Here is a 16099-nt window from a genome sequence, read left to right as displayed (position 1 = left end):
TAAGCAGCAAAATTATGAAGAATTTATGAAGAGCCAGCTTCTGAATAAATTAGGGTGTCCATACTTTCAGAAGTTTCTTTCATTTACAATTCTTAATATGTAGCTATGCCCCATGACCTTGCCAGCAAGATTCAAAGTAAAAGCTCACCTTTAAGATTTTTTTTTTATCTGCATCTGCATCTATTCTGTTTTCTCAAATCACTGGGGCCCATTCTTGTGTAAGCAGCTGCTAATAAGAGTTCGGGTTTTATGAAGAGGGGGAGAAAAGAGTATCTAATAAGCACCCGCTATGTACCAGCCAAAACTAAGAATTTCACATACTGCTCATACAATCCTTACGGTTAATAATAAAAAAGCTATTATTATACCTTTTTAATCTGTGAAGAAGGCCTGGATTCAGAGCCTATGCTTTTTCTACTCCACTATATTTCCTCCAAAGTAATGTGCCTTAGTGGAAGGAACGCCATAGTACTAGGAGGCAGAAGGCCTGGCTTAGTTTATCACTTCCAGATGAACTATGGGCAAATCACTTCACTCCTCTGAGCATCAATTTTCTCACAGGTAAAATGGAGATAAGGTTATCTTCCAACCTTACAGAGCTGCTGCAAGAAGCAAACTAAATAATGTGAAAACATGTATGCACTATCCAATGTTGATATAAACAAAATTCACTATGCCATTTTTGGGAAATATTTTCTTACTCTAAAATTTTAAAAAATGCTATCTTTACCCAGTTACTTAACAAAGAAATGAATGAAGCAGATTAGAACCAAGGGTGCAACAACCCAGGGAAAACATTTTAATTACCAACATCCATATAGAAATGTTTTTATACCCCCCAAAAAACCTGCCTCAAAACCCTTAGTTGAGTTAACGAGGTCTTCAGCAGGCAAACCACAGCTGAAGCCTCTTTCAGATCAGTCAGTCCCATAAAATACAAAAAGGAAAATACTTCAGAATGAATATAATTTCTCTTGTGCTAATATACATGTGACATGATTGAGATTCAGTGACAATGACCTTCTGACATTACTACTTACTGATCCTTGAGATCGGTAAACTGTTTTTCTAGATTGGACATTTCATCTAAACATTCCATTCTTCTTCTTTCACAGTCTTCATCATCCATTTCTGTTAATAAAAGGCAAAGAGCAAAGAAAAAATTAATTTTATGTTCCAAGTTATCTGAATGTTAATTAAAATGGTAAAAAACAAAACAAAACAAAAAACACACACCAAACTATAATATGAAGTTAGATATGCAAGACCTATATTAAGCCTTAAGAAAAAATAAACATTTACCCAAAGTAACTTCCACTGCAGGTTTTAACGTAAAATACAAATGAGAATTAGAGCTATAGCAATCTCTAGACCTTCTTATTTTTATTCATTTTTAAATCATCTTAAAGGGCTGACATCAAACTATACTATATGAAGTAATTAATCCACTTTTGGTTTATTTTTCATCAACTCAACAGAACTTAAGCACTAAAATGATTATGTCCATTAAAGGACATTGCTCAAAAACACTTTTGGAATTCTTATTTCAGAACTGCTTACATGACTAATTTGCCAGTCACATAAAGAAGAAAACTAATCTCATTCTGTTTTCCACAAGATATCTTGGTCTCCTACTCATATTCTCATTATTCCCTCTCCCCCAAATTACTGTCAGTAAGTGAGAAAAAGGAAAATGAAGAGAAAAACAAGCAAACTTTTGAAGGAAAGCAACTGTTAATTACCAGCTCTCTCCTATTTTCCATATCTTCTATTTTTACATCACATATATTCAACACTTCAGATTAAGTGAAGCACAAGATGATCTGCATCTTGATCTGCATCAAATAAAGGTCAAACTATGAGAAAGAGTTAAATTATGTTCAGTTATTTTCATACAGCAAGGAACTATAGGGTTCATTTTTAACTTTCCCAAAACAGATTAAAATTATTTCTGGCTCTTAATAGCTTAGTTTTTGGCTATTTAAAACTTGGTCCCTCAAGATGACTCACTTCCCAGTATCTCTGGATAGTAGAGTGTTTTGTTTTATTTTGTTTTGTAGCTTTAGGACCTGCTCAGTACCAAGGTTTGAGAAGAATAAAACTGTGGAAGTTTAACATGAAAGACATATGGCAGAAAAGAAATGCTTTCCCAAGAAGCAAAACTGCATAATTTATTTAATGTCTTTGCGTTTAAAAAACTTGACTTTTGTAGTTCAAATTATTATTACATTCTTCAAAATTAAGTTGTCCATTATTTTCTGGGATGGAATAAAAATCAGTGAAAAATCACAAAAGTCAGCATAAAAATTAACAAACTGATGTCATTTTGTGAGATCCTAGCTCCCATCAAAAAAACAACACTTGAAGAGCAAGCATTTTACAGATCTAGAAAATATATTCACATACAGCCTAGATGTTCTTTCTCTGTATTGCTCACTTACGAAATCTCACCTGCTTTCATGGCTAGGCAGATGACTTCCAAGTTATGCTTCCTATCCCAGGCAGGTTCCAATGCCACATTTCCATCTGTCAGTTGACACCCTGACTTAAATATACCACCATCACCTCAAAAGCAACATGTCTGAAATATTCTAACTTCCATCTTCATCTCAAATCTTTCACTTTTCTATTTCTATTCAGGCTATTTCCATTCACCTTGTATCTGGGGTTTTCCTCTTACCTTCACTCCTAATAAACTTGCATACATCAATCTTGTTTTGTGCTTTTTAAAAATCTTTCACATCTATACCTTCTTTTCCTTTTCTAGCTCAAATCCTTCTCCCAACAAAACTGGTTTCTCACTCTTTTGAATAAGCCTAAACTCTAGCCTTTGCTTTTCTTATATTCCTCCCAATCCAACATACCACCCCAACCCAAATTCTAGCCATTCTTCAAGATAATTAAAATAATCCCACCTTTTTCAACTAGCCTTTGCTGGCCACCGTATTCTGAAAAGATTTCCTCTGTCTCTGAAATCCTATAGCATTGTTTACAGTTAAGTATTCATTTGGTAGTTTACTCAAGTACTGATTTATGACAGCTGTTTAATTGAGATCAGATCATAACTATTTATTTATACCTCACACTGACTGGTGCCCAGTGCAGCTCAAGAAAATCACTCATAAATGCCTATTTGGGGATGGCAATTTATTGATTGAAATTACATACTTCCATGAAGGTTTGCTTTGAAAGAGAAACCTGAAAAAGAGTGTATCAGGGCAATAACAGACTGTCATCAAATCCTTGCTTTACATGGCCAAAATCAGGCCAAGACAAAGAAGTTTAAGTTTCATCCTCATCATATGGAATAAAAGAAAAAGAATCCAGGCAATCACATATTCCATTTCTTTTTTAAATAACCATCCTAAAAGTTTGCAGAATTGACCTACGATGTTAATCTGCCCTCCAACCGCAAAAACCTGAAAGAGCCCAAAATTAGAAAAGATCACAGGGAAGAAAAGATTCGGAAAATTTCAGAGCTGCCCCAAATCAGCCAATTTATATGCATATGAAGATCCAAAATCACCCCTCATGTTGCGCTCTTCTCAGTCTTGCAAAGTTCAGAGAGATACTGTAAATGGGACAGCTACAAGTCAGCCCCCGCAGGAGCGCTGATGTCAAGTGCTGACTGACAGGCTGACTTGGAAACTGAGATTAACAAATTCTAAACCAGCCAAGAGCCGGCACAAATCTAACCTCGGCCCTGACAACCCACCCACGTTGAGAGGGGTTGGAAAGATAAAAATAAGGAAAGAAGTCATTGGTCTGGGGCTAAGAGTTATTTCCGAGGTCTCCTAAACAAGTTGGGGCATTCCGGCTTTGGTCCACAGCCCCGGGCACTGCCCGGAGGTCCCCAGGGCGGGTCCGACGGCGAGCAGGACCGCGCGGCGTCCCGGAGCTGGGCGAGCCCAGGCCCGCGCCGGGTCCCGCCCCGCCAGCAGGGACCTGCCGGGAGCCAGGCAGCGCCCCACGACGAGTCCGGGTGCTGCCGAGGGCCGGGAGCCAGTCTCCGCCCCTTTCCTCTCTTCCCCGCCCCGCACTCCCAGCAGGACGCAGCTGCCCGGCGTGCGGAGAGCGGCCTGGCGTGCGCCCGGCGCGAGGACTCAGGGTCCCGGCCCCGGTGGGTTGCACACCTGAGCTATCTCCATCCTCGGAGACCGAGGAGCTTTCCGTGTCCTCGTCCTCTGAGCTGCTCCCCTCGTTTTCGGCGTAGTCCACCTCCATCTCATCGTGATGGTTCGTTTCCTTCTTATCCCCTCGGGAATGGACTGGCATTTTCCAGCCGCGCCGTCGCTTCCCACTCCCGGCGCCCAGCCCAGCCACCGCCGCTTCAATGAAGGGCGCGCCGAACGCCCCGACCCACCCAGCGGCCGAGCGCGTTCTGAACCCCCTCAGCTCCTCCCCGCCCCCGGCCCGAGCCTCACAACCTAACCCGCAGGCTCTGCGCTGGGAGCTCTGCCATTGGTGGAGGCAGTCCTACGAGCCGGGGGGCTGGGGCTTGCCCTGCTCGGGTATGGTTGGTTGCCCGTAATTACGGCGCGGCCTTGCAATGTGTGTCGGGAGTCGTAGTCCTTACTGCTCAGACCTGCAGGGGCTGCCGCCTTCCAAGCTTTCACAGCCCTGTTCATTTCTTGCTTGTGGACTTCAAGTCCCACAATGCACAAAACCTGACAGACTCGATCGCAGTTTATAAACTAAACAGAAACAGATTGTGTGAATTTGGTCTGTATTTATTCTTTTCCCGCCAAATGATTGTCCGAGCTCCCTGGCTATCCAAGATGTTACTGTCAGATATGAAAAGGTCTTTTGCCTGAGGGTTTTCCTCCTCGATGAGCCTGGAGGAACTGGAGAAACTTCTACCTAAGCACCTTAATTATACCACTAATAAGCTATTATATTTAATTAATAACTGCGGACGATAACTTGCACTTTCTATGTTGCAGAAAAATCTTTAAGTCGTTCTTGAAACATTTGCAACCAATAATATAGAGGGGAAGGAAGTTTTATCTTGGCATTTTCATCTAGTATTTTTTGCATTCATTTTTTATTACAGACAGAATGAAGATGCCACCAGGCTTAATTTAACTTCAACTTTCTTTCTTTTTAAGATTTTATTTATTTATTTTTGCGAGAGCGAGCACGAGCGGGGGGGAGGGGCAGAAGGAGAAGCAGAGTCCTTGCTGAGCAGGGAGCCTATAGGGGACTCCGTCCCAGAACCCAGGGATCATGACTTGAGCCAAAGGCAGACATAGATTGAGCCACCCGGGTGCCCTTAACTTCAGTTTTCGATGAAAAATACATATTTGACTCAATGAAATGTTAGATTTTCTCAATGATAGGTAAAATAGACAAGGAAGACTCAGTAAGTATCATAATACATTATAACTCATATTAACTGACTACTTTTACCCTGTATCAGATACCTTGGTAAGCTCTTTACATGAATTATAATGAGTTTAATTCTTAATTTAATAGCTCTGAGGTAGGTACTATTATTATCCCCATTTTACAGATAAGGAAACTTAATTTGCAGACAAATCTAAAAACTGTATTTTAGCCACTCTTCAGAAGGCAGAGCTTCTTCTTGAAGTGGCAGTTTGCTATTAAAATATTTCATAGAATATTGTGCATTGTACAGCATTTATTTCTCCAACAAGGTCCAAAGACATTTCAAGGAGAATGGTAAGGGTATCAAGGCATAATTGCATTAAAATTAGATTTAGAATTTAATGACAGAAACCATTTCAAGTTCTACCCATTTCTACAGGGTTAAATCCAAATTAAGGGGCTTTTATTATCTAGTGTCAGCCTACTTCTCTTCTTCTTACTATGTTCTCCAAAACTGAAGTCTTCAGTTGCTAAACACACAAAACTGTTTCCCATTCCAATGTCTTTGCACACCTTGTTCTCTCTGCAATCCTCTTCTACTCTTTCTTTTTCAAAGACACTTTCTTGACAACATGCATCACCAACCCAGCACCTCCACCATTCAGTAGGCACTGGTGTTCCTTCAGACTGCTGCTGTATTTTGTACTCTGCAACTTTGTATTTGTTTTCTATCATACTGTATTGTGAATTTTTTAGCGGCTGCATCTCACCTATTGGATTGTGAGTTCCTTGAGAACAGACACTGTCTTAGTCTGGGATGAGATTTCAAAGGCATAAAGTAAAGGCAGGTAAAGTTAAAAGATAGCTGGAAGGGTGCTAGTACATACATGCACATTATGTAAGTGGTGTGGACTAAAAAGGGGCAGCTGTTTTAGCTCCAGCCAATTGTTATTATATCAGAATTCTGGCTTAGATGCTGGACCTTCCAATTTTTGAGAGAGACTAGGTATTTAGATCTCTATGTGAACTATCCAGATTTGTAAACATTTTCTCAGGTGTGTTTTTTGTTATTGTTGGTGGTGATGGTTTGGTTTGGTTTGGTTTCTTAAACCCCAGACCAAACAAAAACAGCTGTGGGTAAAATCCCTGGCCTGGCCGGCTGAGGAGGTAGAGCAGGAAACTATTGATCTCGGGGTTGTGAGTTCGAGCCCCATGTCGGGTGTAGAGATAACTTTAAAAAATAAAATCTTGGGGCGCCTGGGTGGCTCAGTCGTTAAGTGTCTGCCTTCGGCTCAGGTCATGATCCCAGGGTCCTGGGATCGAGCCCCACATCGGGCTCCCGGCTCTGCGGGAAGCCTGCTTCTCCCTCTCCCACTCCCCCTGCTTGTGTTCCCTCTCGCTGTGTCTCTCTCTGTCAAATAAATAAATAAATAAAATCTTTAAAAAATAAATAAATAAATAAATAAAAATAAAATCTTAAAAAAAAAATCCCTGGCCTCTGTTCATCTCTGTTCTATCAGCAGCTAGGAGAGTGTGTGTTAAATAGAAACAATAGCTTAGATTTCTGGTCACTCTTTCCATGCATTAATTCATTTAATCGTTATAACAACTTTATGAAGGAGATACAGTTATGCCTTCCATCTTGTAGAGGAGGGAACTGAGGCACAGAGCAGTTAGATTGTGTGGCCAATGTCACACAGCTAATAAGTAGCAGACTTACAGTTTGAACTTGGAGAGTTGGCCATCAGAGCCTGTACTTACCCACCAGCATACAGTGCCCCTCTAGCAGGTGCTTTCTGTTTCTGCTGTTTAAAGAAAAAAACGGAAGTTGGAGAGGGGGCATGGATTCTAGCCCTGCTTCTGCTAGTCACCAACCAATTAAATCTGGCAAACCACATAATCTCTGGTCAGTTGTAAAATGAGAAGGTTGTATTAGGTTATCTTAAAGTTCTCCTCCAGCTCTAAAGTTCTGGTCATTGTTACATTTGGGTTTAAGGCAGACAGAATAATAGGACATTATGCAATTAGAGTTACATGATGGTGTTTTGCTTAAAAGGAGAGTTTCTCTCCCCACTCCCCAAAGAGATTTTAGAAAAGATGTGTAGGGAATATAAGAGGAACTATAAGAAACAAAAATTAATAAGGCTGGACAAGAATATTGTCCATTTAGAAAGGACAAATTAATGTAAAGAAAGCTAGGAAAGCAGAATGAGGTTTCCTCAATCAAGGCAGTTAAAGAGATAATAATGATATTTTACATTTAGGTAGCAATTTGCCTTTTACATAGGCCTTTACACAATCATTAGATACATCCTAAGTCTCACTTTTCATTAATCCTTTCATACTTATTCATTTATTGTCATCAGCAAAATCCACTCTTTCTTCATCCTCTCCTCTGAACAGACCCTTAACTTTCTTGTTCTAAAGGAAACAGGGCTCTCCCCTAAGACCCTGCTTCCTTTGCACCCCTGCTCCAACTGAGCCTTGTCATGGAGTAGATATGCTCTTTGTCCACCTTGTTCCTTCCGGATGATCCGTCTCTCCTCTCCCTAAAAACCCCTAGCTTTTCATCAGGATACCAAATAGTATCTCTACTTGTGGCTATCATCTGCATACCCTCAAGGTCAAACCCCACCCCCTCGTTTTTTGAAGATTTTAGCTCTTAGCTCATTCTCTCTAATGGAATGCCTGTCATAATTCTTGGTCATTTTAGTATTTAAATAGATAATTTTATACCACTTCATTTCCTATTAGGTTTGCTTTGGTATACAGTAGACATAAAATAATTTTGACTTTATCCTTCTAGTCTTCCTCCCATATCTTCTTTGGGGTAACTTTTTAAAATCTTTTTATTGTGGGGCACCTGGGTGGTTCAGTCGATTAAGCATCCACCTCTTGATTTCGGCTCAGGTCATGATCTCAGGGTCTGGAGATTGAGCCCCGTGTCAGACTCTGCGCTCAGCACAGACTGCGCTTGTCCCTCTCTCTTCCCCCAGCTGGCAGTCTCTTGCTGTCACTCTCTCTCTCTCTCAAATAAATAAAATTTTTAAAATCTTTTTATTGAATATTTTAATATTACATTATAATTTAAACACATAGTAAATTATTCAGCATATTATATGTATAACATGGTACCCATCTCTAAGCTTTCTCAAATCTTATATATTACCACATTTGCTCCAGACCCCTCCTCAATCCCAAGTCTCCCCTTCCCTTTCCAAAAGAACCATTATCCTAACTTTGGTGCTTTTGATGGCCATCCACGTGTACATACTATTTTTGTATATGTATGTATCCATAAATAATATATAAGATTATGTAACATGTTTTAAAGTGCTCATATTTTAAAGTAATACACTACACATCATCCTACAACTTCCTTTTTCCTCATCAATATTGTGATATTTATCCTCTGTGATATGGCTAGCTCCAATCCAGTTATTTTAACCTGCTGTAAGGTATTCCATTGACTACATATATTCCATTGAATGAATATTTTAAAATTTATCATTTACCTGTTAATGGACATTTAGGTTGCTTCAAAATGTTTTGTTATTAAAAACAGTTGCCTCAATGAATATTGCTGTATGTATCTTTTGGGCCTCATGTGTAAGGATTTCTCTAGGTCACTGGTCTCCACAGTGGGGCGTGGGTATCAGGGAGTATATCCTGGAGGACAGGAAGAAAATATTAAAACTTCCATTTGTATAATTTTCAATTTCATCTTTGTCTGGAATAAAGTAGATGTTCAGATGCAGCTAGAAGTCCATTTTTTTTTTTTTACTCTGTTTCACCCTCATGTTCTTGTGCTTGTTTTTAATCAGGAGATCCTGCCTCCAAGGGGAGGCAAACTTAATTCCAATTGTCACCACATGGTGGAGCTGAGATATCAAGGTACAATCCACAAACCTTGTCCCTACTGATTGACTCTGGCCAGATACTGGTAGCTGGAAAAACAAAGGCAGAACACCAGAGGCTACAACTAACAGCTAGTACTCAAATCAAGGTAAACATTTTATTTTTAAATTTATTTTTAAAAAGATTTTATTTATTTATTTATTTATTTATTTATTTATTTATTTGACGGAGAGAGAGAGTACAAACTGGGGGAAGGGCAGGCAGAGGGAGAGGGAGAAGCCGACTCCCCGCTAAGCAGGGAGCCCAATGCAGAGCTCAATCTCAGGACCCTGGGATCATGACCTGAGCCACAGGCAGATGCTTAACTGACTCAGCTACCCAGGCACCCCCAGGGGAAACATTTTAATCATTCAAACTAAAGGGGTTTTAGGGACCTACATTGACAAATAGCAGATACCAAATTATGATTATACCAATTATATGAGACCATGATTTCAACTGCTTAAGAATGAAACCCCCTAAAGGTGCTTGAAATAGCCTGTTCACTGGCATAGGACCCAGTCTTGTATTAATTCTCTATTCGCAGAAATTAATTCTGGGATTAGTTCAAGTATAAATTTGATGACATTTCTGTTAGCCTACTTATGCTATTATTATTATTCCACTGTCTCATGGCTCAAATTATCATGTTCTTTTCTGTGGGCAATATCCTTTTTTTTTTAAGTAGAGAAATTTTATTTTTCTCTAAGATTTTTCTCAAGAGTAAATAGTTTGTATGCAGTTTTATTTTTATTTATTTATTTATTTATTTTATTGTTTTATTTTTTTAAAGATTTTATTTATATATTTGAGAGAGAGAGACTGAGAGAGAGAGCACATGAGAGGGGGGAGGGTCAGAGGGAGAAGCAGACTCCCTGCTGAGCAGGGAGCCCGATGCGGGACTCGATCCAGGGACTCCAGGATCATGACCTGAGCCGAAGGCAGTCGCTTAACCAACTGAGCCGCCCAGGCGCCCTGCAGTTTTATTTTTAATCTACATTGTTCCTCTAAAGATAATTTTTCTGTATAAAGTGGGTATCTTTTGTTTTGGTCTCCCCACCATCCATCCCCTTTCTGAGGGAATAGCTTCCCAACTTTCCCTTCAAAAACCCCCTTTGCTCCATTCAGCCCACATGGCTCAGGTGACCAATCAGAATATTCTATTCTCCTAGTTCAGGGATGGACATGTGGACAAACCTAGGCCATGATGGGCATTGCCAGAACTTTTATTGGAGTTATCAGGAAGGAGTTTTGTCCTGTGGAATTAAAAGTTCTATTATGCCTATGAGTTTAAGTTTTCTAGGGCCATTTCTCCTTCCACGTGTGACTGGAACAGGGCAGCAGGGATGGGAACCAACATAGAGGACAAGCAATGCTGAAATAGAAAGATTCGGGCTGACATTACTTAAACGCCTGAATCTGTATGTGTTCAGTGTTAATCCTTAGAGTTTCAGTTACATGAACCAATACATTCCTCTTTTTACTGAAGCTGTTTCGCTTGGTTTTGTTTGGCACATACAGCTGAAAAGTGTTTGGACTAAAACAACTAAATTTTTATTTAAAACATGCATGTGTTTTGGATGGAAGCCATGAATATTTTTATTTTTTATTTTTTTTTAATATTTTATTTATTTATTTGACAGAGAGACACAGTGAGAGAGGGAACACAAGCAGGCAGAGTGGGAGAGGGAGAAGCAGGCTCCCCGCTGAGCAGGGAGCCCGGATGTGGGGCTCGATTCCAGGACCCTGGGATCATGACCTGAGCTGAAGGCAGACGCTTAACGACTGAGCCACCCAGGGGCCCCGCCATGAATATTTTTAAATATCCCGTTGTAATTTCTTATCTATTCTTGTTAAAAGTCCCCCCTCATATTCATTCGTATGTTAACTATCTAATGTACCAGCACTAGGTACTGTGCTGGTTTCAAGAGATTTATTGGTAAACAAAACAGATACAGCCTATGCTTGCATGGAGCTTACAGCAAAGTGGAGGGATAAATATTAAGAATTCACTATACAATTTGAGATATGCTTTCTGTTGGTGTTATGGGAGTATAAAGCATGAAGACCTGATTAAGATGAGGAGTGTCAGGTGAGGCCTCTCTATTTCAGGCAAGACTTGAGAAGTGTGTAGGGGTTAGCCCAGCTAGGAGGGAAAGGAGGAATATTATAAGCTGAAGGAATACAGTATGTAAAGTTCTTGATGGAGGAAAGTGCTTAGAGTGTTCATGTTTGAGGAATTAAGAAACCACTGTGGATGGTCATTGGTGTTCAAGGTTGAAAATGGCATGAGGTGAGGTTGGTAAAATAGGCAAAGGCCACACCTCACAGGGCTGGGTAGGGAGTTTTTAAAAATCAAAATGCAGTGGGCTGCCAGTTGGGAAGTTTATAGGAAGAGATGATTAGATTCTTGTTAAGATTACATTAATTTTAAGATCAGATCTGAAAAAGATCACTGGGATGCTTAGTGGAAAATATATTGGATAGGAATAAGGGAAGGAAATAAATCAATCAGATGCTGAGGTAAGATAATAGTGGCTTAGACAGGGCAGAGGCTGTGTGGACAAATTTGAAATAGCTGGGAGGTACAATCAAAACTTAGTAATGAATTAAATGAGAGACAGGATATAGGATATAGTTTACTTATATCCCTTCTCTTTATTTTTTTTTGGGGGGGGAGGGAGAAGGGAGGGGCAGAGGAGAGAGAGAATCTTAAGCAGGCTCGAAGCCCAGCACGGAGCTCGATCTCACAACCCTGAGATCATGACCTGAGCCACTATAATATTTCTTCTAATGCTTCTCGACTTATGTGTGAATGTTGCCTGTTTTCTCTAAAAATTAAATCATAATCTATGAAATTACAACAGAAAGAGAGTACAAAATACATTGACTTTGGAACTGATGGTTTAAAAGCAGTGATGGTCAAAATGCTTGGGACTTGAGCATAAAGACAGTGGCACCAAAGTGTACTAATATTCTTTGCATTCTTCACTGCTGATTTCACTTACAAACATCCTTGATGAAGGAGTAAAAATTATTCTTTATGAAATCCCAAGTAGAGAGCACACCTCTTTTTAACATTTTCTTTGGCAAAACGGGAAGTAGCATCAAGCACGAAAGCTGCACACTGAAGTGCAGTGGTGGTCTTAAGGAAAAACACCTGTGCAATTGAGTTGTGATCTGACCTAGCAGCATGATTCAAGGAATGGCATTTTTCCTGGAATGAACGGACAAGCTGACATTATTCAGAGTTGGATATCTGGCAAATATTTTCACAAAAATCAAATAAACAAAGTGAGACTGTTCCTTTTAGTAAAACAGTTGGCACTGTTGGTTTCCAAAGATAAAATTCAAGCTTCCAAATGAAAATTAGGAATTTGGAAAACTTTTATCCACTGGGGTGAACATAGAATCCAATCCTTTTTTTTTTTTTTTAAAGATTTTATTTATTTATTTGACAGAGAGAGACACAGCGAGAGAGGGAACACAAGCAGGGGGAGTGGGAGAGGGAGAAGCAGGCTTCCCGCAGAGCAGAGAGCCCGATGCGGGGCTCGATCCCAGAACCCTGGGATCATGACCTGAGCCGAAGGCAGACGCTTAACGACTGAGCCACCCAGGCGCCCCTAGAATCCAATCCTTAAAAGATTTTCCAATGTATGTGATTTTTAAAAAAGATTTATATTGCTTAATGAACTGTTGAACTTCAAATTGATATTTGAAGTATCTGCATAACTCAGTGCTATTTTCCACATAGCAATTGCATAATATTACAAAATTATGTCTAGGTAGAAAATGCATTTAAAGTGCAAGAGTTTAATGTACAGATACAAAAAGTTTACTGATATGCTTTCATGTTCCACATTGCAGCTAATCTTTAAGAAACTACCACGTGTTGATTTTAGCTTAGTTTTAGTGTATTGTTGACAATTATCTGAAAAATCTATTAAAATAATCCCCTTTTTGGGAACCCTCTTACACTATTGGTGGGAATTCAAGCTGGTGCAGCCACTCTGGAAAACAGTATGGAGGTTCCTCAAAAAGTTGAAAGTAGGAGTGCCTGGGTGGCTCAGTTGTTAGGCATCTGCCTTCGGCTCAGGTCATGATCCCAGGGTCCTGGGATCAAGTCCCGCATCGGGCTCCCTGCTCAGCGGGAAGCCTACTTCTCCCTCTCCCACTCCCCCTGCTTGTGTTCCCTCTCTCGCTGTGTCTCTCTCTGTCAAATAAATAAATAAAATCTTAAAAAAACAAAGTTGAAAATATAGCTACCCTATGACCCAGCAATTGCACTACTAGGTATTTACCCCAAAGATACAAATGTAGTGATCTGAAGGGGAACCTGCACCCCAACGTTTATAGCAGCAATGTCCACAATAGCCAGACTATGGAAATGTCCATCGACAGATGAATGGATAAAGAAGATGTGGCATATATATACAATGGAATATTCAGCGATCAAAATGTGAAATCTTGCCGTTTGTGATGACCTGAATGGAACTAGAGTGTATTATGCTAAGTGAAATAAGTCAATCAGAGAAAGACAATTATCATATGATCTCACTCATACGTGGAATTTAAGAAACAAAACAGAGGATCATAGGGGAAGGGAGGAAAAAATAAAAGAAGACAAAATCAGAGAGGGAGACTCTTAATTATAAGAAACCAACCAAGGGTTGCTGGGGGAGGGCCGTAGGAGGATGGGGTAACTGGGTGATGGACATTAAGGAGGGTACGTGATGTAATGAGCACTGGGCATTATATAAGACTGATGAACCACTGAACTCTACTTCTGAAACCAATAATACACTATATGTTAATTAATTGAATTTAAATTAAATAATAATAATAAATATTTCCCTTTTCCAATTACATATCTGTATGAGGCCACAAATTTTTCTCATATACTTCAATCAAAAGAATATATGGTATCATAAGTAAGTATCCGACTATCTTCTTTTTTTGAGAGAGAGAGAGAGAGAGGGAGAGAGCAAGCACGAGCAGGGGAGAGGGGTAGCAAGGAACAGGGGGAGAACAACAAACAGACTCTGAGCTGAGCAGGGAGCCTGACTCTGGGATTGATCGCAAGACCCTGAGACCATGACCTGGGCCAAAATCAAGAGTCAGATACAACCGACTGAGCCACCCAGGCACCCCTCCTTGGTTTTAATTTTTAATAATGTAATAGGTTAGCAAAAGCTCCTGGTGGTCCTCAATAATTCTGATCCTGAAACCAAAAGCTCTAAGAACTGCTGGTCTATCTCTTGATCACTTCTTTGGGTTCTTAATTTTCTAACTGCTAACTTCAGATCTTTGCCATTTGTGTTTCATTAGGATTCACTTGGTAAGCAATGCTTCTCTTACTCTTACCATTGCAACACAGGTGGCATTTCAGCCTTCTCATTCACAAGTAATGAAACTAAAACAGATACAATGTCTAACATAATAGAAGTAAACGTACAAGGTTATATAATCAAATGCAACCAACTAAGAAATCAGGATTGCACATAATGATTTCCCTCTGAAGAGTGTGGTAGGGAAAAGGCAAACCAAAAACAAATTTTTTTCTACATTGGAGAAACTTGACAAAAAATACTTCAGCAAGGTGATCAAGGTCAACATTAATAGTGATAACTCATGCTGATAGTATGTACCATTAATATGATCTGATGAAAATGACACTTAGACTCTGTGATCTTTCTCCCTAAAATCCACAACCTTGGTCTAATCATGAGAAAAACATCAGACAAATTTCAATAGAGCAGTATCCTTCAATAAACCTGACCATTTCTCCTCAAAACTCTCAAGGTCATCAAAACTGACAAAAATGTGAGAAACTATCACAGCCAAGAGGAGCTTAAGGAGAAAGGATAGCTAAATGTAACAAGGTATCCTGAATAAGATCATGGAATGGAAAATAGATAAAAAATAAAATCTGAATAAACTATGGAATTTAGTTGATAACATATAAGTATTGGTTTATTGACTATAATAAATACTCTAACATAAACTGTTGATAGTAGGGAAAACTGTGTGAGAGTTGGACATATGGGAACTCTTCATATCATTGGTTCAATTTTCCTGTAAATTAAAAATTATTAAAAAAAAAGTCTAGTGAGTAAAAAGATCAGTGGTTGCCGGGGTTAGGGGGAGGGGTGCATAGGTGGAGCACAGAGGATTTATAGGGCAGTGAAAACATTCTGTGTGATACTATAACAATAGCACATGTCACTATACATTTGTCCAAACCCATAAAAAGTGTATCACCCAAAGTAAAACCTAAGGGAAACTATGGTCTTTGGGTGACAACAATGTGTCAATGTAGGTTCATCAGTTGTAACAATGTCCCACTCTGGTGGGAGATGTTGATGATGGGGGACGCTGTGCATGTGTGGGGGCAGGGAATACATGGGACATCTCTGTACCTTCCTTTCAGTTTTGCTATAAACCTGAAACTGATCTAGTAATGTAACATGTTCGCATTTGGGAGACTGATTTCTTGGGATGTACATGGTTTTAAACTCAAGTTTTATTTTTTTATTTTTATTTTTTTTTAAGATTTTATTCATTTATTTGAGAGAGAGAGAATGAGAGAGAGAGAACACATGAGAGGGGATAGGGTCCGAGGACGAAGCAGACTCCCTGCCGAGCAGGGAGCCCGACGCGGGACTCGATCCAGGGACTCCAGGATCATGACCTGAGCCGAAGGCAGTCGCCCAACCAACTGAGCCACCCAGGCGCCCCTAAACTCAAGTTTTAAATTCTAGTTTTCACAAGCCATATTTCAAAGAGAATTTTCTGGGGTTTTCTTTTCATAATAAATATGTCTCCAGAAGGGAGAACTTATGCTTTCAAAGGATTTTAGTATTTACATCATTGG

The 16099-nt window shown here is 39.7% G+C and overlaps 1 protein-coding gene across 3 annotated transcripts in view; it reads right to left on the bottom strand.

The window, feature by feature from the left end:
* BRMS1L (BRMS1 like transcriptional repressor) overlaps positions 1 to 4417 on the bottom strand; it is a 31387-nt gene extending 26970 nt beyond the window's left edge. The window contains exons 1-3 of one of the 3 annotated variants that reach the window (XM_045870110.3): positions 4134 to 4272; positions 1743 to 1835; positions 1041 to 1131 (exon numbers count right to left, since the gene is read on the bottom strand). In XM_045870110.3, coding sequence (XP_045726066.1) covers positions 1041 to 1129 — 89 coding nt within the window. In that variant the 5' untranslated portion in view covers positions 1130 to 1131; positions 1743 to 1835; positions 4134 to 4272. Of the gene's footprint in view, positions 1 to 1040; positions 1132 to 1742; positions 1836 to 4133 lie in introns of all 3 variants that reach the window. The other 2 variants (XM_045870108.3, XM_045870109.3) reach the window with 2 other exon arrangements.
* Between the last annotated feature and the right edge of the window lie 11682 nt (positions 4418 to 16099).

Source organism: Mirounga angustirostris, unplaced genomic scaffold (assembly GCF_029215605.1).
Source record: "Mirounga angustirostris isolate CCGP_5_RB_7025 unplaced genomic scaffold, mMirAng1.0.hap1 SCAF_9, whole genome shotgun sequence".
NCBI lineage: Eukaryota > Metazoa > Chordata > Mammalia > Carnivora > Phocidae > Mirounga > Mirounga angustirostris.
The sequence above is the reverse complement of the archived record's forward strand: the minus strand, read 5'-3'. Positions and strand labels throughout refer to the sequence as shown.